The 27155-nt window shown below is 42.1% G+C and overlaps 1 protein-coding gene across 1 annotated transcript in view; it reads right to left on the bottom strand.

The window, feature by feature from the left end:
* LOC308122936 (glutamate receptor ionotropic, NMDA 2D-like) overlaps window positions 1-27155 on the bottom strand; it is a gene marked incomplete at both ends in the record, with an annotated part of 129495 nt that overhangs the window by 88598 nt on the left and 13742 nt on the right. The window contains 2 exons of the mRNA XM_080485119.1: window positions 15436-15576; window positions 22678-22865. Of these exons, the coding sequence (XP_080341245.1) occupies window positions 15436-15576; window positions 22678-22865 (329 nt within the window). The remainder of the gene's footprint in view (window positions 1-15435; window positions 15577-22677; window positions 22866-27155) is intronic.

Below are 27155 nucleotides of genomic sequence, written 5' to 3'. Positions count from 1 at the left end.
GGGATAAGAGACATGAGAAAAAAAGCAGAGTGGGAAAGGAATAGAAAGGGGAGGGGGGGGTAACAAGGGGAGGAGGACATAAAAGGCGGAAGGGGAAGGACAGGAGAGGCTGAGGGCAACAACAAGGAGGAAGAGACAGACGAGGAGAGACGAGGGAGAAGATGAGACAGACGGAGGAAACCAGAGTGATAGAAAGAGGCAGGAAGAAGCAGAGAGACAATTAAAGAGGTGGGAGGAGGAAGAGAGGGCAAGAAGTGGAGGAAGGGAGGGACATCAAACAACATCGGGAGAAACTTAATGTTCCTTTCACAGCTTCCATTTGCATGTTTATAAGCAGGACTGGCAGCTCTTGTATCAGATGCATGCACACGCACAATGAGACGCGCGCACATTCATATTAGCACTTCTCTTCCATCATCCCGCTGATGTGACTGCCTTCATTAGCGCTGAGAGGACAGGTCGCAGCAAGGATAACCAGGGTGTGTGTGTGTGTGTGTGTGTGTGTGTGTGTGTGTGTGATTCAGAGAGCTGACAGCTTTCACACTGATGGCAGCGGAAGTCACAGAGCCAGAGGAGATCCGCTCGCTCTCGCCGGCAACTTAGCATGCAGTGAATGCGGCGAGTCGACTGCACGTCGGGAGCACCGGATCGGCGTGCCGCACTCACGAGTGAGCGAGCAGGTGAATCGAAGCAGGCGCCCGCGATCCCTCCCTGATTAAATAATGTCTGGGGTAATGTGATTGTTTGGGGCTCCTTGTGGAGTCTTTGTGTTCTCCTTCCTCTGTGGGCAGGTCAGATCAGCTGCACACAGCGGGGGGGCGTGGAAGTGTGATGGAACATTAAAACGGAATTAATGTGCATTGAAAAAGACACCATGTGGGAAGAAGAGTAATATGGGACCGCGATGTGGAGGCTCACAGCCTGTTACTGCCTGATCACCACCTTGAATTAGGCTCAATTTCCAGAAAACTCTTTAAAACCAATCAGCCGTAGAGCTGCAGTGACCATTTAGGTAATTAAGTCTGAATTATGTCCACGCTGACAACCTATTTTCAGCTGTAACTACTTCAAAGAACATATTTACACCAGGTTTAATATGATTCTACCAGACGAGAAAAGGACGGATAAAACCGCTTAATCTCATGACGCAGGTCTTGAGGCAGAATCTTCATTCGACTTTCATTCTGAAAATGGAAACAGGGAGTCTTGTTACTTAACAAATATTGATGCAACTCAATTAAATCAATCTAATTTACGGTAACTTGCACTTGGGATTAGGTGCATCTCCTTTAATTCATCCTTCCTACATTTCCTCGCTGCACCAATATAGTGGCCAAGCTGTGCAGTGCATTTACCCAAACTTCATTAAGCTTCAGGCGCAACTTGTAGGGACTTTTGTCATTTATGGTGGATTTGTGCAGCAAAAAAAAAAAAAAAAATTGTATTTATCAAACAAATTCAGTTAATTTAGGGTTCCTGCTTTACTGTGGAATTGGCTTGAACCACAACAGATATGTACTGAACTCAATAGACTGCAGGAGTACATACTGTGCGTATGTAAATAGAGTTATTACGACATCAGTGAGCATCATAAATAGGGTCTATGCACACAATGCTGGACTCAGGAAATCTGGAAAATCCCTGTGATGAAGGCTAATCTTCAACTTTGAGCCAAGTAGCTTCAAAATGTACTGCTTACTTAAGAGATTGAAGGCCAATATGGTATTTCCATACTATTTTGAAGGTCATCCCTCGATAGAAACCTGAAAACCTGCATCAGAACTTAAGAAATGCAGTGTTTACGTTTAACGGTCAGGCAGCAGGAACGTGAAAACAATGTCCAACATGACGTAGCATGATGCAGGAACCGTGTGTATAGTTTGACCTGTTTGTTATTCCTTTGTTTACATGCTGATGTGTTAACTGTCACCTTATACATAAACCTGAGGTTTAATTGTGCGTGCCTTTGCTGCTTTTGGAGTCCTTCCTCTGGCAGAGCGTGCTGCAGGCAGGCCAGTAGGAACTGATTAAGCCTCCTCCATTTCAAGTGCACATTTGCGACGCAGCGACGTCTTTCTGTCGGCCGGTCGCGTGCGACTGGAGCCGCGCATAAACTCGCCCGTTTAGCGCCGCCTGTGAGTGGAGGCACTCTGATGTGGGAATGTGCATTTATTTCAGCTTTTCTACCCCGGACTATTTGATAACTTCCACCTCCTCGCGTGGCTCTTGTTCTCCACCCCACCTTCATTCTTCATTTCCTCCCATGCTCTTTTCCATCCCTTTCTCCCTGCCTGCCAACATGCCTTATGCAGCCAAATCCAATTATCCAATTTACATGCAAAACGATGCATCGGATGCCTTTGTGGCCGCCGTCCCTGGAGGATGGATGGATGGATGGATGGATGGATGGATGGATGGATGGATGGGTGGATGGATGGATGGTTGGAATAAAAAGCAAGGAGGCCAAGAGGTGATGATTTAATAAAGGAGAAGGGAGCAATAAAGAATGAGAGACAGCAAAGTGAAGGGGGAGCAGAAAAGGAAAAGGGAAATTTTTTTTATGAATGAGAACGATGGGAGAAGAGGAGGTAGAAGTGGGACTGATGGTGGATGACTGATTGAAAGACAAACTAAAAAGAAAACCATTTAACTGAGCGAGCTTACAGATGATTGGGCAGATGAATTAATAAACAATCATTTAAAAAAAGAAATAATTGCATCGGACATGTGCAGTTTTTGTCAAATTTTCAGGACTCTGCTAAATATTTAGCAAAATCATTCAAAATACTCAGAAAAAAAAAATGCATGTTTTAATGGTCCCTCGGGCGAGCCACATTTCTTTGAAAAAATAAAAAGATGATAAGGGCAAGATTATTATGCTGATTGTTATTTTAGTAATCTGTGCTTACAGGCCTGTTGGTGCAGCTTTGATCCACTGTGGTGAAAATGTGGCACATAAGTAATTACTGAGAGTGCTGAAGGTTGAAAAAAATAAAAAATTAAAACAAAAAGGTCCTTCGGATTGTTTGTGATTTTAATTGCTTGGAACGTGTTTACTTTCTAGTGATGCCACCATATTTTCAAGGGTGAGGGAACAATTTAAAAAGCACAGAAGGTTTACACTGTTCCATTAATCTAATCTAGTTTTCCCCTCATAGTATTTGATGTGTCGTATTTCACATCTGAATGTATTTTAACTGCTCCCATCCATCCATCCATCCACCCATCCATCTCACAAAAATCAAGAAAACCTAAACACACCAAACAAGTTCAGAGTTCAGAGGCGAGCCAGTGTTTCCTTGCTGCGAGGCGAGAGTGCAGAACAGCTTCACCGCCTTGTGTTCAGTTGGTGATGGATGTTCTGATGACCCGTCCTGACTGCAACTTATCTTTTGTCTTTTGTCAGCTGGGGTTGGCCGTCCACGGCCCTAACTTAGATGAAGCATTAAATTTAAAAAAAATAAATGTACGGAGGAATGATTGGAAAACAACCAAAGAATCAACTATAGTGGTACTTAGTTTGACATTACATAAATATTCTTGATCTGGCAAAGTGAGAGCTCTCACAGAAGCCCTGCCTTCATGCATAGCATCCAGTTGTTTTATCATTCAGAACTCAATGATTGTTGCTGTAGTACTGGAGACTAATAACGAGTGTGATTTTTTTTTTTGCGGTTTGCCAAATTTCTGAATTTTGTGCACATTTTGATGTGCGATTGTGTGTACCTGCTTACATGGCTAAAATCTGTCGGAACAAAAAATATAATTAACCGGGTGCCTAAGATAGTAAACTTTGCACGGCGCCTCTTAAAGAGGCAGGCACACAGATTGACATCGGACTTATATAATAAAAATAAAAAACTTCTTTGTGAAAAAGCAGGACGGGCAATTATGAGACAAGAAAATATGAGATGAGAGATGTTTTTGCCAGTGATTATGTAACTCGCATCTGTGCTTATTAAAACAGTCTTAATAGTTCTCTTCCCTGACAGAGGACTTCGCATGTGCTTGTTTCTCACTGGACATTCCAGAAGTGCAGACTAAGGAAGCTTCGGGAGGAGCAGTCGGCGTGAAGGCTTGTCACATAATTGGTGGAAGCGGATGAAGGCACATTACGGCGGCCATCACCTCCAGCACAACCATTAAGAAAGCCTTGGAATAATTACGCAGTAAAGTCAACCCTTCTTTTTGAAACCCCCCGAAGCACACTTTACTGAATCCATTCAGTTTGCCCTTCCACTGGTTTTCTGCATCTCACTAAATTATTCTGATTGTGGAGGACTGCAGTCATGTAACTTTAACTCGTCTCTTGGGGACACGCTTCATGTATGTTTAAGAGGGAAGGCAGAAGATGGAGAGTCGGTGCTGGCAGCCAGAGAGAGAGAGAGAGAGAGAGAGAGAGAGAGAGAGAGAGAGAGAGAGAGAGAGAGAGAAACACAGAGAGAGGACGACAAGACGGTGACAGATTATTATCTTGGCCAAAAGCGAATGCCAACCACTTCTCATTAATACAAAGGTGTTTTTTTGTTTGGTACCTGCCACTTTGTAAACAATTGTCCAGGTGAGACATCGAGAGGAAAAATCAAGAAAGACAACTGTTGTCCCACAAGAGAAATAAGCTCTGCACAACATGTTGACGTGAGGTAAAGTCTAAAACAGTGGATATTCCTTCTCTTGAGGAACCGCAGCAGCACAACTAAAGCTTTTCCAGTCTACACGCGCTGGCAACAACAAACTTGAAAGACAAAAAAAAAAAAAAAAAAGCCATTACAAATCTGCTGTATATGTGCTGCTTTACATAAGGTTGAACAGAATTAAAATACAACTTCAAATCCTCAGGAAAAGCCTTGTTCTGTTCGCGCCGTTCCTTTGTTTTTATTGAACCCAGTCCAGAGGGAAAGCTGCAGAAATTCTACAGATCCAATAAATGTACATGGTTCTGAATCAAGCCCTCAATATCTTTGTTGTTTCCAGTCTTTCGCTGTTCCAGGTAAAAGATCAGCACACTGTTAACGTGACACAATCTCAGTTTGCTCAGGTCAGGTACCACAACCCCACGCTCCAGCATTCTGAATGACGTCCATCATGAAATCCTTCAAACAGCTCCAGCAGCCTCCCTCTGGCGCGTCTTTAGCTTAGGAAGATCGGATGACTGTTGTTCATTTTGACAGAGCAGATTACTACAGTGGGATATATACTCCACAAAAACAGAGAGATTGTTTTTTACTGTTTACTCGAAGCGGCGAGAGCGAGGACAAAATGTTCATCCTGACCAGGACAGTTTATACTTCTCAAGAAACTCAACAGCATAACTTCTGGGAATAAACTGAAGTAAAGTGTTATGTTGGCTTTTCCGCATTAACCACAGCCAGTTCAAATCAATGACACGTCACATCACAGTTGTCGGACCCGTCATGAGAATAAATGAAAAGATGGAGATGAAACCTTGAAGCGTCCGAGGCAGGACTGTGAAAAAAGGAGGTTTTCTTGAGGCGCGTCCACAAAGCGACATGGCGAGTCTTACAGAGTCAAGAAAAATGTGATGGGTAAAAAAAATTAAATATGATAAAACTAATAAACAAAAACAAGGATTATACTCTAAGATTTAGGCCGACAACACAGTTCCTGACGTTTCCGTATCGACAGATTTCATTTTTGAAACCATGTGAACGTGAAGCGTTTCTGAAACAAAAACCTAAAGTGTGTAAAGAGGTCGTCACATTGTTCTATAACGTGTTTAAAAGGAGTGGTGGCGTTGAGATTAGAGAACCAAGCTCGTAATCAATTTACAGGTTTGAATCTTACCGCTAATGCATCACAGCTTCAGGCCCACGAACGACCCCAAACTGGAGGTAAAGTTTTTCCAAATAAAGTGAAACCTCCAGTTTAATCAGAACCTGTTACCTTCCAAATAAAAGCCAGTATATCAATTTGCATATTCAACAGCTTCATGTTTTGTTTCAGTGCTTTTTAAATACCATGACGTGCTGTCGGGTAGGTGACCCAGGCCTGGAGGTGATGCTGGGATCAGTCCTAATATATTTAGTTTTATTAGCAAACAAAAATGGTCTTGTTTTGGATGTGAGGCAGAGAGTGGGACGAGCGATCAGCTCGAATATTATCACACGTCCTCCGCTGCTATTAACTGAGGGTGCAATGTGCTGCTGTCGGAGTCGGTTTCTTTTTTGTTTGGCTTGACTGCATTTGGATTGGGTCCAATTATCCTCAGCTCTATTCTGGGTCAGGTCTGACTGTCCTCGAATTCCCTTCACATTAAATCCTGTCTCCACTTTCAGGCAGGTTTTCCGCAGGATTCAGACCGACACTATAATCCTATTCACCATCAATTCTGGCAACAATCAGATACACCACAGCGTCGGGGAGCGATCACTTTAGGTCTGTGATTAGAAAAGATTTAATGTTAAACTTTTTACTGCGATGACGAATCAATTCATACAGAAATGATGAAAGACAGGAAAAGAAACAAAGGCAGAAATGTGTGGAGCCCAATAATAAAAGCAATAATGACAGTGAGTGTGAGCCAGAAGAACGAGAGCGAAGCGGAGCCAAAGGAAGACCAGGAAGCACGACAGATGGGAAGGTGACAAGCAAACATGTTGATGAGTAACAGGAGAAGGTGAGAAAAAGACAGAGAAGGAGAGAAAGAAGGAAGGAAAGAGAATGACAAGTGACAAAAAAGACTGCAAGAGATCCTACAAATGAGCCATTAGTCTAAGATACGATGGAAGATGATGAATTACGATTCCTATTTCAAACCATATAGTTCAGCAATACAAGCTCGTCTCACAGCTACATTTCTCACATCGGTTGGATACAATTTTTCTGTTTACGCGTCATAATTATTACTAAATCCTTAAATAAACATATAGTTTACTTCTGTCTCAGCAACAGGTCAAATCACTTCACTGTTAAACGTTGCATGTCGAAGCAAATCTCTGTTGCCTCCTGATGGCATCGTCCAAAATGAGGAGGAAATTAGACTGTGGGAGATGCAAAGCTCAATAAAAAGACAGTGACACAGTTTCTGAGGCTGGAGGAAGCTGAAGGTAGAAGGGAAGGAGTGTTTGAATTTGGCTATTGAAGATCCCCACGGTGCGGTTATTAAGAAAGTGAGACAGAGAGCAGGCGGTGTGACAGTCCTCCGCTCCAGATGAGCAGTCGGTCCCCCCGAGGGTCCGAGGTGACGGGCTGAGCTCCAGTCTGACTCTCTTCATCCACCGTCTCTGCCTCGGAGCATCATTCTCCTCGTACTCGCCTCTTTTCACTTCATCTTCTCTCTTATGGGGTTTTTTTTTTTTTTTTTAGCCCCTGCTTCAACTTCCACTGTGTCTCCATTTGTCACTGAGCTGCCTGTTAGCATTCAGCATGTTACTATTTCACTAAAAACTCTGAGTTATTGGGCTTGTCCTCCCCCCCCCCTCCAGGACTATTGCAGTATGACCCCCACAATCACAGCAAGAGTCACCAGCGTGTTAAACATTTGTAACAGGAGCTTCTCCGAAGGGGGCAGAAACAATGTCACTGCAAATTCTGCAGCCATAAAATCACATATTAGGTCTCGTCTGAAAAGCTTTCTGCCTCCGTCTGCATGTTTCTTGTTTATCTCAGCTGTTGACCATTGCTGCGTATCAGCAGATAAATACTAACATCCACATTATAGATTATCTTCTCCTAACTGCTGTTATTTCAAGTGAATCATTCAGCCTGAGCCACATGTAGGATGTAGTAAAGCAAATAGATTGGAGCTTTGAGTTTTTGTGATTTCTGCAGGTGAAGAATTAAACCATGAGTGACATCACATGCAAACAGGAGGATTCAAATAGGAGGAAGTTATCAAACATATCAAAGTACTCCAGAAATTAGCAAAATAACAATAGACAATACAAGAGATGATTATCAGCAGTTTGATGTGTGATACTGAAAATATTTCCTAATAAAGTTGACATATAAAAGCCATTAGGAGCCAGATGAGGACACGACTCTCTGCTGGAGCCAGAACTAAATTGCACAGAGAGAAAAAAAAAAAAAGCAATTAAAAGCAACATGTTTCCAGATGTGGTGAATCATTATCCATTAAAATATCAGCATGACAAAATGCTCTTAAATCAATAAAGTGTGATGTGCGTGCAATATCACTTGCGTTTGGTTTTTTTCTTTTTTATACACACAAATCTTTAGTAGTGACATCTTAGATAATGTGTCATAGCAACAATATAATAATAATTATCATTAAGACCAACTGAGAGAGAACAAAGAAAGTTGTCTTCTCATCCTTCCTCGCTGTCTGTTCTCCCTCACTACACTTTCACATCCGGCTTCATCATCGGAAAGAGAAATAATGAAGATTATAATTTCAACATTTATATTAAATGTGAATATAAAACAGAAAAGCACTCCTGTTCTCAGAGAAGGTATTGTGCGGGTGGCCCAATCTTTCTTAGGTCTACAACTTATTCACTCCCTGTGCACGTGTTGTCTGACAGCATTAATCCGCTCTGAAGCTGCTCTCCCTTCTTCCTCCGCCTGCCTGATGACCGAGGCGCCTCTAATTGTTCAAATCCACAAGACTTTTACCTGGATTTACCAGGTGAGCGGGCCGTCAGTGTTTTGTTCAGCACAAATTTGCTTGACACCGAGTCGGATTGTTTGAGACATGAGTCAAGTCAAAGGGCTTGGCTGAAAAAGAAAAGTGTGAATCTAAGTGTTGATGGACAATAAGGTATTTACATGGAATTAGCAGCTTGTGTTAAAAGACAACACAGCGAGGTATGACTTAGCGCTGTACTCAAGTCAAATAAAAGAAATGACTGCTGTCAAACAGAGACTTCCTGAACTGCAGCTCCTTCCTGTCGCCATCTGATATGAGGTGAATAAAACATCACAAGTGTTGGAGATCCTCCTCTGAATCAAAGGTGATGCTCGTTGACGTGTGGTTACACCGACTGAGTCACGCATCTATCCACTGACCATAGAAAGCTCCTCTTGTACCTGCTTGTGTTTCACAGACGTGGCTGTTAGGTAAATTGGAGGCTTCAAATTGTTGACTGGCAACCTGCCGAGGGTGTAACCTGCCTCACGCACTGTGATGGCTGAACAAAGCTCCAGCTCATCCATCCATCTTCAGGACTGCTTCATCAAGTTTGAGGTCGCGGGGCGCTGACGCCGATCCCAGATAACAAAGGGTGAAGGCAGCGTACCGATCTCCATCACAGAGCAAACACAGGCGCAGACAGTCACACACACACACACACACACACACACACACACAACTACGAATAATTGCATGATCACTTGCATGATTTTGAACTGGACTACTTGGAGAAAACCTACGCAGGCATGAGCAGGACATGTAAAGTATAAACAGCAGGTCCGGCCTCTGCTATGAGGCGAGAGCTAACCACTAAAAGACTGCAAGATTCCAATCCCTCCAGTCCATCCATCCATCCATCCATCCATCCATCCATCCCCAGTCTTCCTCACACACACACTGTGTTTCTGCCCGGGCATCCTGACTTTTGAGCTGCCGGCGTCTGCGCACATGAGCAGCAGAGTGTTCAGAGGTGTTTGGGGGTGAAATGCCGCTCGTTCCATGTGTTTTTCTTGTTAAACACACACGTCTGTCTCGGCTGTCAAAAGCGCACAAAGAACCGCAAGACGGCCTAATGGAGATTGCTTGAAAGCAAAATAGCACTACAATGTTTATTGTCTCAGCTGACTGTTTCTTTCTGGATGTTGTTCTCAAAACGTCTCTCATTCCGTGAGAAGATAATGCACGCTGTTCTTGTGTTCGACCGCGCCTGATTCTCTCCATCCATAAATGATTCATGCGCTGACACGTGGAGAAGAGCGTCATCTCAAACTTCATCCTCGTCCATAACGGCATGGGATCATTAATAATATGGAATATGATTTATTGTTCTTCAACGAATTATTCAGGAGAGCTTTGCTGATCATGCAGCTGCTCTGTTCCCACTTATTTAGAAGTTCTCGTTCAAGGAGATGAGAAAATACTGGCAAGTGTGAGGCTCCATTAATTACCAGCGTTTTAAAGGTCTTCTTATGTGTGAGGGCCTTTGTTCAGTGAATGCAGAAGGAATAGATTACACAGAAATGCAAAAAAAAAGATATTTTCTGTTTTTGCCTGATTCATATTCATTTGTTGCTCCAATATGTTTGATAACTTCTTCCATAGACACGTCCTCCTCAATATGTTTATGCTTGTTGGGGTTCAGCTCTTCAGTCAATCAGTCCAAGAAGAAAACAAACATGGAAGAAACATTTCCAGCAGCTCGTCCGTCTGTAAAATCGACAACATTTTACGGTCCTGTTTGCATGTGATCTTACAAATTTTATCTTTTTTTTTTTTTTTTTAGATTACCCGAAAAACCCACAAATTAAAAGCACAATATATTCATAGTACATAAATCTGCGATTCAGCACATTTTATGCAACACGTTCTGCGATGTGGATGTTGGTGATGGAACAAAACAGCCGAGACAGAATGCCAACATGGAGACGGCAACAGATGGTTCTTATGAATAAACAAACGCAAACAATAATTTAAGGCTGTAATGCATCCCAGCTATTTTGGATAATGCTAATCCTTCTGTCCAGCAAACAGGACTGAGTGAAATAGTCACACAGCTGCATTGTTGAAACAACAGGATTAGATCATGCAAATGCAAACTAAAGAACTTGGGAGGAAAAAGAAGCGGCAGCAAGATTCTCAACAATTTAACATTTTCTATATACTTCTTGAAAGAGTAGTGAGGTTACACTTTCAAGAAGGCAAGGGAAGCAATTCTTGCTTTCCATTTGATTCCATCCATCAGTTGGACGTGTCTTAATAATAGCTGTCCCGCTTTAGTGTTGCTGCCTCACATTAGCCGAGCCGTCAACGACGTCTGAGTCAGTGTGATGACTTCAGCTCCAGTTACGTCGGTTATTTGGTGGAAAAGGCTCTATGAGCTTCATGTTCCTGAACGAGGCAGATTTAAGACAGCTGAAATGACCCTCCAATGAGCCAATACAAGGCCATAGTTATCTAAGGCAGCTAATTCTAATGTTAGTTACAATGGGCTTTGTTTCATGTCGCTGTCAGGAGGACTGAGTCAGTTTAGGATCATTGCGGCTCAGTGAGACAGCAGCTCTGCAACTTCAATGAAATAACAGTTATGTAACAGCAACCAGTTTAAAAAAAACCACAACATAACTTTCTTTTAGCTCCGCCCTGACTTTGCTTTAACTGAGGAAAATGAATGATTGAAATCCAAGAATGTTTGTAAAGATTAACAGTGGTGAAAGAAAAAAAACCCACAAGACGGGAGATATTTTCAGATGGAGCCTCACAGTTGGTGTTAACATCAAGCATGCAGGATGTTTTATTCCCGTAATGACAAGCTGTCAGCGAGCTCACAATCAAAACAGACTTGGAATGAAAATGTGAACACAATATTCTGCCAACACCAGCACGTGTCGCTGAATATCTAGTATTTGAGTATCAAACATGCTCGTGTTAAAACATCCAGAGTGAGCCTCAAACGATTACGGCCTCCATCCACCTCCAAACTGTTAATTTGTTTCCAGCAATCACACAATCCCTATTCAAAAAACTATTGATCTCAGAGCTGGGCTTTGGAGGAATGATGATCACAGAGTAAAAATACAAAAGTGGTTCATTAAGCAATGCTGGGAAGGAGAGATTTCCCTTTGAAGCTTTAGAAACACATGGAAACCTTCAGATTTTAATCGCTGATGTTAAACCTGGTTGATTTCAGGTACAATTCCCAGGTGAAAAATGTCCTCCCCCAAAAACACTTGTGGATGGGTATGCATTCATTTGAAATCACCTCCTGTTGTTGTAGAAAAGCAGATGTGAAAAAGGTGCGACTGCAGCCACGTTTTCACGCTGGCAAGCTTTACTCCCCCCGTGTGTAACTCCAATCTGGAAACCGAAGTTATACGGAAACGGATTTAGCACTTCCCTCTCAGGTTAAAAAAAAAAAAAAGCAGGGAAAACACCTCCAGCGATGTCTAACAGAAGGTGCAGCGAGCTGCTGTCGTTTCTATGTGATCGCTGATCAGTGCGAGCGGCGGCGGTGAGTAAGTGCTCCTGACAGTGAGTAAATCTTGTCTTACTGAGAGTCGAGCCAACCCACCTCTGCACCGGGACCGATAAATCCATGTACAGATATAAGCTGGGGATGTGCTTGTTTTTAACAGCTCCAAATTAATGGCTTTCAGTCGAGGTACATACTACTATTGCAGAAACAAAAGGCTATATTTTTTATGTTTTCATCTCACAGATGCTGCAAATATTTGTTAAAACTAAATAATTACAACCTCTTTTTACCAAACAATCACAGCTCAGTTTCCTCAATTAATTTATTAAGTTACTCAGTAAAGTGAATAAAGTGACACAACTTATAAAAGACCATTATTTTGGTGTTGCTGAGACACAATACTGAGCCGCGGTAGGGGAACAAATGATGTCATGTCTTCTTAAACAAAACAGCAACAAACAAAACAGCAGGGTTAAATAAAGCTCGGCTCACATTTATTCAGGCTGCCAATTCTTCACCGAGACTGTGGCGACACGCTAATGCTGATGTTACTCACACGACAGGAGTTTGTGATGCAGCTCAGGGGTAAACCGCTTTGCCATTGCTAATGCCAAGCAACACCCAGCTCAGTAAGCAGGACGCAGAGAGACAGCAGCTCTGGAGCAAATGATTGAATAAGAGGCATAGATGTTTTTCACCGTGTAATTGTATTATAAGTGGTCAAATCACAGAAATCTTTAGAATCTGTTGTGACTGAGATTCAGACGGACCAAATGTTCTCACAATGAATACATTCAGGATTGAATCAGGCCACACAAGTGGTAAAAACAGGCTGAGTTTTGTGTCTCAGCGTCACATCAGTCGCAGCCATTTTTAGAAAGTCTCCCCGGAGAGCGAAAGCCTTCACGTGTTACAGGTGTCGTTCATGCTGCTGCGGCGGGGACTATCACCGCCGCTCGCTGAGACTCCCATGAGCCCCGGCGCCCGTCAGCGTGACAGACAGCCCCGCCGCTGATTGAGAGCATACAAAAAGCCAGATTCTGAAGGGCATGAAATGTTTTGCCGAGTTTAAAATGAGCCTGCTGACTTCATTAAAGAGCTCAGGCGGCCAACCTGCACTAACCATCCATCTGCACTCACACTTGTTGTCTGAGCGAGGAAGATTTCTCTGACACTGTCATCAATCTGTCATATCGGCACCAATCTGTTATTTTCTAGTGTGAACAGTTGGAATTTAGCCTCCTCGCTGCACCATCGCTTTCTCTGAACCTGCTGCATCTGCATTTATTGCCAGACCACACTCCTCCGGGAACATTACATATTACATTCTGTCAAGTTCTTACAGAAAAGAAACTTTTTTACATATCAAGCTGATGTTTTAACAGTTAGCATGAGGTCAAAGGTTCTCAACCTGTTGGAAGGGGACTTTAAACCACGAAACTCCTACACCAAGTGAGCTGGGTAGTTTTAATTTGATCATATAATGAGATTTTCATGGCTGTTTAAATTAAAAACTTTAAATCTAAAAATCAATAACGAATAAAAAAAAGACTGTTTTATCAAAATCATTCAGTTTTACCCTCAAAGGAGAAGTCATGTATATAAACGCACATTTATACCTTCAGACGGTTCAGTCACCAATTAACCGACACTAATGTGTCGTCGTATATAAAACAGTAACCTATATTTCTCATGATATGTATTTAATGTACATAATGTGCAGTATAATGTGTTACCAGTGTGTATCAAACTCTTAATGTGTGTGATATTGACAGAAAAGTGTCGGCAGCATGTTTTCACTCAACAAAGCATCAGCTCACGTTTCCCTCCTCATTACTGCACAAACCACCGCCGCTGCATGTTGATCCTCCCTCTCCACGTCAGCACAATCACGTTAGTAAACGTTGGGACAAATCTCCAGAGCCGGTGTCGCAGCAGGTTACCAGGCGGCTCCTGTAGCCCTGACAGCTGAAACCCAACTCCTCCAAAAGGTTCTCACCGGGGACTGAGCCAAAGAGCAGCAGCAGTCAATCAAAACTGCTCTTGAAACTTGGACCTGTGCTCGCCTGCTGCTTCGCTCACTTTCCTCTGAAAAGTTCATGTCACTCTCAACGTGACGGGCAAATGGTCTTGTGGCTTTTCTATTCTTCCATAAAACTGCATTCATCCCATTTTGGTTTAATTGCTGAACGTAATGTCTTTGTTATGGTGATGTTGATCAAAATGAAGCAGATTTGAGAAGCTTAACTTGGATCAGTATATTTTCCATTTGCATTATTCCTTTCTAGAAATTATATTAAAAGCCTTGATACCTTGCACTCACCGCTGGGAACAACTTGAGTCTTTAATGAGGAGCCCTACGACACAGAGACACGGCGAGTTGAAGGATTGAACCTCCAATATTGACCCGCATCACTAACTGAGCCACGGTTGCTCAAAAGACCCTGAACCCATCTGTTCCCTTTGTGCTTATTCGGGCAAGGACGTTTGTTTAAAAACCCTGAGCAGCAGTCGCTGAATTCAGCTGTGCCTGCCTCAAGAGACGCTCAGTCAGGACAGAGAAAACACTGTGAATTGGACCTGCTGATGCGATGCTGTGAATCCAACCTGTTCTCATTAAACACATGGAGGGACTGTTTGACTATGATGAAACAACGTGCACAATAGTTTCCCTCAGATATAATAATAACCACTCGTTAGTCTGTTTCAGTTCTGTGGTCTGAGTATAACCATCAAGAAGACAACCTGCTGAATCAATGAAGACAAGGAGAAGCACCATTAGATTTATCCGAGTCCACCTGGGTTCAGCAGCGGATCGAGGTTTGACTCGGCATGTATGAACGTGGGTTTAATCTCGCCATGTATGAACGGCAAACATAAATACTGTCCTGCAGGCCCTGAATGCACCACAGTGTCTGTTTGGTATCTGGCTGGCTAATGTGACCCTGAGCAACGCTGCTGACTTGTGGAATCAATATGTTCTGTGTGTCAAGGTCTTTCATTACTGGATCTGCACAAAGCGCAGTGGTATCAGATGCTGTAAAGCCAAAGTGAGCCGTCCTTGTAATCACAATACAGTAAATATACACAGCCAACGTGCAACAGTCAGACGTACAGAGCCATAAAGTTCTGAATGTAGGTATTAATTCTTGTGGGGAGTGAAAGCGAACAGCTGCTTTGAGTCCAGAATGACTCAGCTCTGTGGCTTCGCTGTGAATCCGGTTAAAGCTGCTGGCCACTGTTTATCCTGTCATGCTGTTGCAGTGTTTGCTCGTTCACTCTGCTGTTTGTGAATGACATCGACATTCAAAGTCCCCCCCCCCCCCCCCACCCCTCCCTCCCTCCCGCTCACCTGATCCTGTCTGGCACTCGGTGGGTCTGGTTCCCGTCGCTCTGGCAGTTCCCGGCGTACTGCGCCCTGCTGGCGGCCCCCTGGTCCCTCCGCAGAGCCATCGCCCCGTGGGTGAGCACAGAGACACCCTTGGCAATGCGCCTGCAGGATTAGTAGGAGGACGATGTGAGACAGAGGCACTGGGATGCTGATGAAAGTCTTTTGTAATACAGCTGAGCTGCAGTGATGAGACAGCAACCAGAGAGGACGGATACTTTTCTGAGCGAAGCGCAGTAAATACACCGTAGCATGAGAATGAACTCTCAACTTAAAGCTGTTCCGGTCATTCCACATGAGGCTTTGGTGGTGAGAAAATGGAACAAGACAGTTTTCAGTGATCTAGATAATTGATATATAAAACAGATGCCAATATTGTGATTACTCCAGCTAAATCCCAGACCTGAGTGACCCGCATTTACTATAAAGTGTTTTTATTTCTCCAACAAATCCCAGCAGATACTATTGAGTTGTTTCACCAGCCCGTCCAGAGATACTGTGATATTTAGGCGATAAACCACATCAGCATTTGTCCGGTAGTTAAATCCATGACACGGGACTTTAAAAAAAAAAGCTTAAAACTTGAACCTGCTTAGTTACAGATAATGAACCACGAATTAAGTAGTACGACGGTGATACAATCATGACTTAAGTACAACGCCGAGCATCCAGTTGTCAAATTTATTTATGCGTCAAGTATCCCCAGCCCCAATAAATAAATATTAGCAGAGTCTCTTCGCAGTCTGTCTCAGGACAATTTAATAATAGATCAGACTTTGATCTGCGCGAAGCGAGAGCCTCTTAAAAAAGCGGCGCATTTTAATATGACTGTCAAGTCAAGTCTGATTTGTAAGTCAGCACTTATAAACAACAGCAAACACTCCTCACAGCTGATTAGACGCAATATTGTGATTTATTATGCAGAGTAAAACATTAAGGACCAACAGTTGGTCCTGCCCGTGACGAGGTGTTCACCAGCCAGCCAAAATTCTGAAAGGATTTGAACGGACTTTAGCCTCCATAATTCAGTGAATTACCACTTCAAACGCGCAGGCGAGGCAGGACGCGGAGAGAAGAGGCGACTGCTGGGGAGAGTTCAAAAGTGCATGTGAGGATTGTGCATGAAATCTGAACTGTTACAAATGTGGTTTTCTTCATCGCCGCTCTGTCTCCAGGTGAGGAAGCACAATGATCACACTCATGCGTCTCGGTCACATTCTGTCAAATGAATAAAAAGCTGCTGGTTTTGCTGGTGGCAGAACAGAGCTCGTCGGACATGCAATTGCGTGCTGAATAAACAACAACAACAAAAAAGAAAGATAGACGATAACGACGCATGGGAGAAAACTTATCTGTGCAGGAATGTGAAACTTCTGCAAGCAGCTTCTTTAATGCAAAACTAGCGTAACAACTCATGGGACCATCTCTTTTTTTTGGTTGAGAAAAGCTCTCTGGAGAATGGAGCTGTCATAACACACAGCAGCTCAGGGTGACGTGCAGCTACATTTACACACAGCCAGTGTCACAGTCATTACTGTTGTTTAATTGCACAGACTTAAAGGATGCATTAGGCATTTCCTTTGCACCCCTGAGTATCCGATAATCCATTGCTCAATTGTTTAATGGTGTATTCAGGCGCTTCACCTCAACTCATTAAGTCAGGGAATATAACATGGCCAATTTGTTTGGGACCGGATTTTTTTACTTTGGTTCAATTATCAACTTGAAACAAGCGCACACCACACGGGCAGTAGCATTTTGAAGAAGTTGTGTCTTCCCCCGTTTCCATGGAGACAGAGTCTGAGCGTTTCAAAACAATTGTGTTTTCAGTTGTCTAAACGGCTCGCCAAAACGCAACTAACGTGTTCAGCTTTTACTTGAAAATGTCGTGTAAACGGCTAAAATTGCTATAATGGCTAAAATGTGATTCAATTTCATAAATACAAGATGAATTACAGTTTTGGAAAATAAAGCAAGCTAAAAAGATTTAATAAGCTGTGTTGTCTTTATTTTGACAGTTAATATTCAGGATGGTGCAGGAATAGCTTTCACTTTAGATTTTTGGTCATAAAGATTGTAGACCAACTTATTAAAAAGTAAAGAACTAGTTGAGTGATTGGAAAGAAAGTACAGATATTTCTGTTGGGATGTTGGGAGTAAAATTAAGAGCCGAATAAACATTCAAGTAAAGCACAGATGCTTGAAAAATCAAGTACAAACTCAGTATTAAGCATTTCACCCCATGTTAAGAGTGATTGGCTCCGGCTCCCTGCAACCTAAACCCTGGTGGGTATAGATGAAGGGTGAATGCATAATTTTAGCTTGTTTGTAAGAAGTATGATCAGGGCTGAGCGGGGACGAGCTTCATCAAATATCTAGTGGAATCTGTGTCACATTGCTTTAAGCTCGCAGCCTCAGCGTCGGGACACAGCGTCTGTGTTTCACAGAGAGATGTGCTGCCTGCTTGCGACAAGCGAGCTGCTCACATGGGCTTCGAGCGGCGACGATAAATTTCACAGGCGCTGAAAATGAAGGCATGAAATGCGGCTTGGAGAGCAGGGAGAGATCTCACACTCGGAGGACCGAACATGGCCGGCCGACAGGCAGGATTTCAAGTGCAGGAGCATAAATCAATATGAAAGTTGTCTCACATGGTTTTGTGGATATTTAAAGCCTGATTCACTGTAAGAAGATTCAGTATAAAAGGTGCTAAACTGTGCATTAGGTTTGTCTGATTGCTGAATGTGATCATCTGAGAATAACACCATGATCAATATTTATGTGCTAACATGAGTATTCATACGCTGTTTACACGAGAATGATCTGCTGGAAATATTATTTCCATATTTGTTTGCTTGAGTTTGCCATTGAATGCTTCAATGAGCTGAGGGCCAGAAAAACTGCTAGACTGGAGAAAAGGTACAATAAAGAAAATATCTCATAGAGTCCAGAAATAAAAGCTGTGGGGAGGCAGCAGAGAAAAAGCTTCTCACCACAAAACCAGCAGGATCTCTACTAAAGTCTCAGCTGAATGACGTTTCCCTTTCCGAAGCATTTAAAGCAGATGCAATAATAAACAATAAAGAAATCACATTGTGCATGGCACAATAATCTATTCACATATACTTATCCCAGTATGTTCCTAGATTTGGAACACTCAACCTTCAAGAAAGCAAATGAGCTAAATTGATATTCTGTCTCAAGGTAACAAACAAGGGATTCCGTATTCTTGTAGGTTGCTGAAGGCTTTCCAAGTATTACTATATATTCTTAAGAATGTTTTCTGCACATTCTCATTTGTCAAAGCAAATTAAATCAGGTCCATCTTTCTTTCTGTGTCAAAAGGGTTAACTCCATTTTGCTGTTCCAGTGACATTAAACTCCCATTTGCTGATCAAACATTCCACTTTGCTGCAGAACAGTTGTTGCTGGTTATTTAGTAACTGTGTTCCTCCTGCACCTCGCTTCCCAAAAGGGCTGAAGATCAATGAATGATCGTATTCCCGCCTGGATTCATTTGGTCAGTTTATTTAGATGAGATTAGATGCAAATTTAATGACCCCTGCAGTGGAATCAGGCCATCCCAGCAGAGGCTCCATCATAAACAGAGCAGGTGGTCCTGAAACTGCACAGTGTACATGTTGCTGCATAAGGGAGGGGAAAAAAACAGAAGAAGAGAAGGTTTATTTGCTTACGGATCCTCATGAATTTTTAAAATCACAAGGTTGGGTCCCAGCAGCTCAAGACTCAGCATTGCAGAATTCACTTAATATGAGTAAAAATAAAATAAAACAAAACAACAAAAAAACACATGAAGTTTCTACAACTAAAACAAACAACAAAATAAGTTGAAAGCTATTGCAGGTGATCATAATGTAAAACTTAAGGAATTTTAATGCACAATGTCCACTAATGTAATGTACCGCAGCACAAAATAGCAACATATCATCTGCGTATGCCGCTGGTGCATTCAGGAAGCAAATAATGTTAAAAGAATCAAACTGTAGTTTTGGTATTTATCTGCAAGAAAAAAAAAACAAGGTTTGGGATTAAAACGGAGAATGTGAACGTGATCCAGCATTTTACCACATTGGGATTCTGCTAACTACTGATGTGTTGCGCTGCTGGAGTTTGATCGATGATCGACGTCCACTTCTCTGTTGAGTTTCCATTTGTTGTTGTTATTGTCAGCGGGACGGAGGCCAGTACATCTCTCGCGATGTCAGAAAATCATCACGGGCTGTTTGTGGTTGTGGTGATTTTATCCAAAGACATTGGGGCGAGTTGCACAGCGAGTACTCGCCTTAAGGAAACGGTTCTGAACTTCGGTCCAGGCCCTTTTGGGGCGTGCCAGGTTTAGCCTGATCTGACATTGGTCAAAATTAGACTGAGAAACCATACGACACATTCTAGAGAGGGCTTCTAACAGCCAATAATGGTATAATTTTGGCTGTTTTAAAGGTAAAAAGCCAATGATGACATAACTTAGGATATATGACAAATTATACCAATACATTTTTGCCAAAAAACTTAATAAGTTATTATATGAATAAGTAGGGTCTAAATATACTTTTACAAAGTAATAAGTACAGCCAATATTGCAATAACACATAAACAGGACTGCATTTACTGTAAATAGGTGATTTTTCCAGATCTCCAGAGGCAGAGTTATTCAAAATGTTGCATTTTAATAATCAATTTAATAATTTATTTGTTCAAAGAAATGAAACTTGATGTAATTGATAGATAGTAAAAATATTTGACATGTACAATCTCAAGAATTTTCATATCTCATGAGAAATTGATTGGATTGTTGTGCGGGACACACAACACTAAGCCAGTTTCATTCATTCATTGACAGTAATGGAGCAGTTTGTGATTGTAATGTAATCAAAGGTACCGTCGTTAAACAGATTGTCATAAGGACTAGATGGTAAGTGTGTTTTCCGTATATTTCCATTGCAGAGCGTGATCTTCTATTGTCCTGTTCCCGCAGGTTTCTGTACATTTCTGAACAGTTTTCACAGGGTGAGACGGGAGCTGAGCGATAAACGCCCATTTCAGCGAACCAACCTGTGTTGTTGTGGAAAAAAGTCGTCATATTCATTCATGGAGGATACATATTGTAGAATGAAGTACTCTCTCTCAATTATGGTAGTAAAGAAGTTCTATGACATTATTGGTAAGTTATTGTCTTTTATTACATCCAAATTGGCTAAAATTATGATATTGGCCATTTCTTAACTTGTTCCAGGGCTCCTTGGATTACTTTGAAGACTGCGACTGAAATGTTTTTTTATTGTTCTGTGTTTGAAGTAAGCAGAGTTTCTTCAGGTATATCTTATTATGAAAAGCAACATGTTGACAGTCTGAATATCTGCAGCATTTCTACAAACAAGCACTGCTTGGAGCCTTTTTCCTGAGCATCTTCGAGGAAGCTTAAACAGCTTTTATGAGAATCAGTCAGTCCCTCTCCTGTCTGCCAACCAAAAACTGGGGAACTTCCAACCAATATGTCATTTTGTTTCCTTTGCTTGAGCTGCCTGGAATCATTCATCGTGGTAATACAACAATTAAAACAAACCTCACACAGAGAATTACTGAGCACAGACATTCCCTTCCTGTTTGTAAGCTCTTCCCGATGGGGTTCGGGTTATGGGACACGTGTTGTGCAAGCACAAAGGTGAACCTTGAGGTTTAAACTTCCAGGACAAATCGTACAGCTGCTCCCAACTCGCACTTCATCTCTGAATAGATTAACATGATAACGGCATCAAATTCCATGTCTTTGAATCAACAACTGGTAATAGGAGGTTGCACCTTCACGGTCTTAAACACATGCAAATGAGGCACTAGGTGGAGCTAAAACTAATGTGATGCATCTGGGAAAAAACTGCTCCTGATGAGCACAGTTAAACGTGTGTAAACAGGAAAAAGATGCTGCTGGTAAATGACTTTCCATCTTGTTAAATGGATGTTTTTGGGTTTTGCTTTGCAAACCGTGAAGTATAAAACCAATGTTAATGTAGTGGACTGACTGTTTGATAGATGATGACCTCTTTAATAACATGTAGCTGGCATTCAACAACTTTTTACCAATATACTTTAAACTGCACAATGAAACCCAGACATCTGTTTTGATCCGTGATGCCTTTCAGGCATTTCCTTTTAAATTTAAAAAACGGGAACTGAAAGTGCATTTAATTGATGTCTGATACGAAGGATTATCATTATAATCCGAAGATAGTTTTTTAAAAGCCTGATGTGATTAGAGAAGGTAAATGAAATAAAATAAAATAGTTATTTATATTTATTCTGAGGAAAACTCAAGAAGATTCTTATGTTCTCAGATGTCAGAGAAATTGCTGTCTGATGTTGTTGGAAATGAAAAAGCTGCACTCATGACTGATTCTGCTGACATACTGTACATCCCAGCGGCTGATGGTGATTTCAACTGGGACAGTGTGGAGCTTTTGTATCGCTGTGGTTCACATTATTGCAGCTAGTGGAAGAAACAAGGTGGCCGGTTCTGTAAAAAAGTACCTTCACTTTCTTCTGTGATTAAAAGAACAAACATGGTTCGGTAAATCTAAAAAGGTGTGAATATCAATCTTTTCGTAAAAGAATCATTCCTGAAATTGATATTTGCTTTGTTCAAGTAACACTGTTCTTGCAAGGATCGCATTTCTTATAAACTTCAAAAAGAGTTTTGTTTTTCTTGCTTCTACATAAAAACACAAGACTTTAAGCTGGATAGAATAGCTCTGCTGGAGTGTCTACTTAATCATTTTAAAATGATGTAATAATAAAGGTTGAACACTTCAAAAGATACAAACCCAAATTGGCTTCACTATGGTTTGATCCATTGTCCTGTCTGCAGATCAGTGGAACTATGGAGGGGACTGATCTGAAGGTTAAGTCAAAACCAGAGAAATGTGTTTGTTTTGTAAGAATTACCAGAAGTCCTTAATACCGCTGAATACATTGTTCTTCTGAAAGAAAAAAGAAAAAAGAAAGAAAAAGAAACGGTCGTCTGTTGGGAGCCGACTGACTATGTTAGACTTTACTGTAATGTATTTCAGCATCGTGTAAAAACATTCATTATCCTCAAATGAAGTGTTCATCTCTCGTCTGCTCTCGCGTCTCCTGAGTGTCAACCGTTGAATGAACCCATGAAATCTGTGAGACTGTTCAATGTCTTCGTACCTGCGTGGCTCGTCCCTCCAGCCCTGGGGTCGAATAGCGAACAGGGCCTTTGGCAGCCCCTCCAGACCCAGTCCAGACAGAGCCGGTCCCACTGCGAACCACATGTGACTGGGCCCGGCCTGACCCGCCGCCCAGGCCGCCCGGAAAACCAGCTCGGCCTCCTCCAGGGAGCAGTACAGCAGCCGGACCTGCAGGACGACGAGAGCAGTGGATTAATGCAGGAAGCGGTGTGAGGAAGAGGAGGAGGAGGAGGATTAAAGGGAATATAAAGGAGGAAGGAGAAAGACAAACAGGAGGCATGAAGAAGGATGAAGAACAGATGGATGCAGTTAGAATTTCATCCTCCCCGTTTCTTGCCGCTCGGATCGATACTTTATGTTTCCTTTCAAATTGTGGATTATAATCATTTACACACCAATATACTTGTTGCACTTATTCGTTAGTGCCTCTCGATGTGTTTTTCATCGGAGTGGGCTGCACTTGAAAAATAACGCCTCTCGGTCTGCTTGCAATTCCTCTTCATACATTATTAAAGACAGCGAATTTAATGGGAGGGGAGAGCGAGATTAAAAAGACAAAGCGAGAGTAAAAAAAGTGGAGGAGTGCGGGGACTTGGCGTGCGTGCGAAGCCGAGGGTGCTTCAGCTGATTACTCAGAGGAAGCACTCGGGGAGAATTCGCGCCGCAGTTTTTGCGAGACAATCGACGAGGTTCTAAAACCGAAGTCGGTCCAACCGGAGACGCTTGGCTAAAGCGCAGCGATGGCAGCGGGCATGTGGCGTGGGGGACACTGTCACATGCTGCACATGCACTGCTGTTATTCACGTCAAAGAGGACGGCGGGATGACGTGGGTCCCGCCCACTCAGCTGACAACGGATGGGATGGAGGCCTGCATGAGGTCCACAGTGACTCTCGGTCCCCGTCAATCACGTCCCCCGAGCAGTCAGTGTATATTTAAACCTCTTTGCATATGGCGTTCCTCGGGCTTGAAGTTTGTCACTCCACATGTCTGCGAAGAAACGTTCCCCCCTCCTCCTGATCCGTGGGAGACAGAGTTGAGTTCCACTTATTCCTGCCAGCCTTCAGAAAGACTCGTAATTTGTTATAATTTTTGTGCCATCAATCACTTTGTGAGAGCCAGTGTCTCATTTTTCAAATTGTAGACACCTCATTTTGGAAGAAAACATTCCATTGAGATCCCTGTGGGTCTTCATACGTTACCGTGGCAGAGTTTAACTGTTTCAACATCTTTCCAGAATATCCTCAAACACAAAACATCAATGAGTTAAAAACTGGTCTCAGATTGAATGTTTCATTATATTTGAGAGGGAACGCTTCAGATTGAATCCTTGTTACGTACAACTCGCATCAGAAAGCATCTTGGATCAATGTTTTCCTATTTTACTTGCAGTGGTTCTTTGACTAAAGCAATTAAAAACATTAACTCTCCACCTCAACTACACAGTCAAAGTCATGGTCAAAAACAAAACAAAAAGAAAAGTTCATAATGAGATGAGCTAAGGCATAAAAGAACAGCACCGATCAGCAGCTATCAATCCATCATCAAGACCTGATTTATCTTAATGAGGTTTGTGATTAAAGCGTTCATTCATGTTAATGCTGGATGAAGGGGAAGGAGATACTGTGCTCATGTCAACAGAGACACACACCCACATGCAGGTCTTTTAATGATATGTAAAGTCCACACAGAAAGACTTTGGACTGATTCTGAATGTGGAGTAGCAGGAAGAGTGCCGTGTCTCATTTATTCATCAGCTCCGTAATATCTTGTCCATCATCTCTTCAGACAAGTACTACAGCATATTTAAAGTCAATATTTAACCCATCAGGCTTTGGATTGTAGGAGGAAGCTGAAGCCCACAATCTATCTTCTGGGATGTCAAACATGAGGCCCCCGGGCCTCAATAGGCTGTGATCCAGTCTGCCACACCACCAAGGAAATGGTAAAGATTCCAAAGAAGGCATTGAATTTTGAACACAGCAACACAACGTGCCTGTGACACTACTATAAAAACGAGCATTAGCCTCGAAGCCACGCTGTCAGAAAACAAGCATGCAAACGGCTGCAAAATGAAACCGTTAATTTGGACATTTCAAACTATTTTCTATTGTTAAATTTGGTTTTCTTTTGAGATCAAAGTGAAGTTTGGTACTAATTGTTCAGATATGAAAAAATATCGACTTTTCCAAAATGTATACGAAGACAAATTAGATTTAGAGGTTTATTTCATCGGTCCAACTCACTCAGGATGCATCGTGAAGTCACACTATATGAAACAGGTTTATTTTTTCATGTTAATTGGAGTAACGTGAATATGTGAGGGACGGTCTGTCTCTGTGTCAGCCCTGTGATTGACAGGCGATCTGTAAAGAGAGTACTCTGGTTTTTGGCCGACGTCGGTTTGGATCCGTTCCAGCTCACCCCAACATTAGTTTTGATAAAGTGGGTTGCGATGATGGACGGATGGACGGACACCACAAGCCTTGTGCCAACTGGCACACAGTTAAGATCCAGCTGGTGGACATAATTGGCAGTTTAAAAGAAGCTGATTTTACCATCAGACTTCAGTTTGACCTGGTTATAATGCTCAACTCTGTCATATTGAAATTGTACATTGTTTGCTGGAGGAATGAGAGGAGAAGCGTTAACACATTTTTCAACACTATCTCAAAAGATTTATGTTTTTTTTTTGATTTTGTTATTAATCACATTTTGTATCTTTAAGTGAAACTTCATGCTTCACATTGACTAAATTGGAAAAATAACTTAACGTGGTCCGGAAGATACAGCTACAGCGATGAGTTAGGAAGAACAGAAAAGTTAATATTTCAATGTTTTCCTCCATTTTGAGCCTTGATCAGTAACCCAAGGCCAACTTTTAAAAGCACGTTTCGTATTGAACTCGATTCTGACAGAAATGTGTTTGTAGCGCTCAAATGTCGTTCAGTGCCAAAATATAGTATTGATTGTGTAGTCGAGCTCAAAGTCCATTTAATTGTTCTTGATTAAAGTTGAACTCAAGAAAACACCCTTTTCCATGCATGATTAAGTCAAACATGGTCAAAACTCAGTTGGCATTTAGAAGTGCTGCTGACGAAGGTCGTATAAACTACGCTGTAAATCACTGAAACGGCTGGTCAGACGTGGTCAGATTGAAATTCTTACACTTGATTGCCAAATGACATTGTAATATTTGGGATTGCTCAGGTTCTTTGTCGGTGCACTGCTTGGTCTGTCACGCATTTGTTCTGCTGTAATGATAAACCGAAGTGATTCAAGCATGCGGAGAGAAAGCAGCACGCTCGCTGTCGACCCTCCCAGTCACAACACACAGATACAAATCATCAGCTGTTGCCTGCCGTATGCTAATTGGCGAGGGCGGCCTTTGAAGCAAACTAAATGGCAAACGCAGAACTCCAGCTTCACTGGTGCTTCAAAGATCATGCATTAAAAAACAAAAAATAAATAAAAAAAACATGCAAGATTAATAATTTTGCTTTAGCCACGGCACAGGCTCGTCATGTCCGAAAGGAATCTTTATGTTTTCAGAGGGGCACAGGAATTCTTTCGGGACAAAGGGAGTTCATTTCAATTCCAGGTGTAAATGAAATACAGATTGTTCACATCCAGATACTCTGCCTATGAGACATGGTACTGTTTGAAGGGAGAGGCAAGGAGGTGAGTGAAGCAGAGGAATAAAACAGGATGCAGAAGAAGAAATTCCTTCTTTGTGAATTATCCATATATCACAGAACAGGTGAAGGCCTGTTCAATCAATGACACAGAGTCCGTGTGTTTGTGTGTGTGTGTGTGTGTGTGTGTGTGTACATGAAGAAAAGATATCAGCACATGCTCACAATGCAGCGCTTGTATCCACAAACACCATTCAGTGCAAAGCCTGCACTATAATTCCAGTGTGGATGCATTAGCAGGCTGTAGCCTTTGGTTTTCCATCAAAGGATGGAGCAACATGGGGGGATTATGCAAACGCTGGAATACAACCACACAACCAGAATACAAACAGGGCCCAGGTAAGAGACATGGAGCAGAATAATGTAGAAAGCAGTGTGAGGGGCACAATGAGGGTTGAACTTCACTAAATTTGTTGGCAAAAAACAGTGAAAACCTGTTAAACCGCCCTGGCTTTTCACTTCTTTACTTCACACATTGGTTGTGTTGAAGCGTCTATATAAAAGATGCAGTAAGCAATTAGATTACACACCAACGAAATGATCTGATTTAAATGGTGTCATGTAAACGGTACTATTTGATTACACTGACCCAGGCCAATTGAAACGATGTGATAGATTTTTGAAAGCATGTGTGTTACTGCTGCATGCTTGCTTTGAAGGTGAAGTCCAGGTATTTTGTGATTAAAACCACGAAAATCCAGGTTTTGGCCCCTGTTTTGATGCTTTTGATATTTAGGAAAATAAAACATATATTAAACACCTAT

Source organism: Lipophrys pholis, assembly GCF_963383615.2.
Source record: "Lipophrys pholis genome assembly, chromosome: 17".
Taxonomy (NCBI): domain Eukaryota; kingdom Metazoa; phylum Chordata; class Actinopteri; order Blenniiformes; family Blenniidae; genus Lipophrys; species Lipophrys pholis.
The sequence above is the reverse complement of the archived record's forward strand: the minus strand, read 5'-3'. Positions and strand labels throughout refer to the sequence as shown.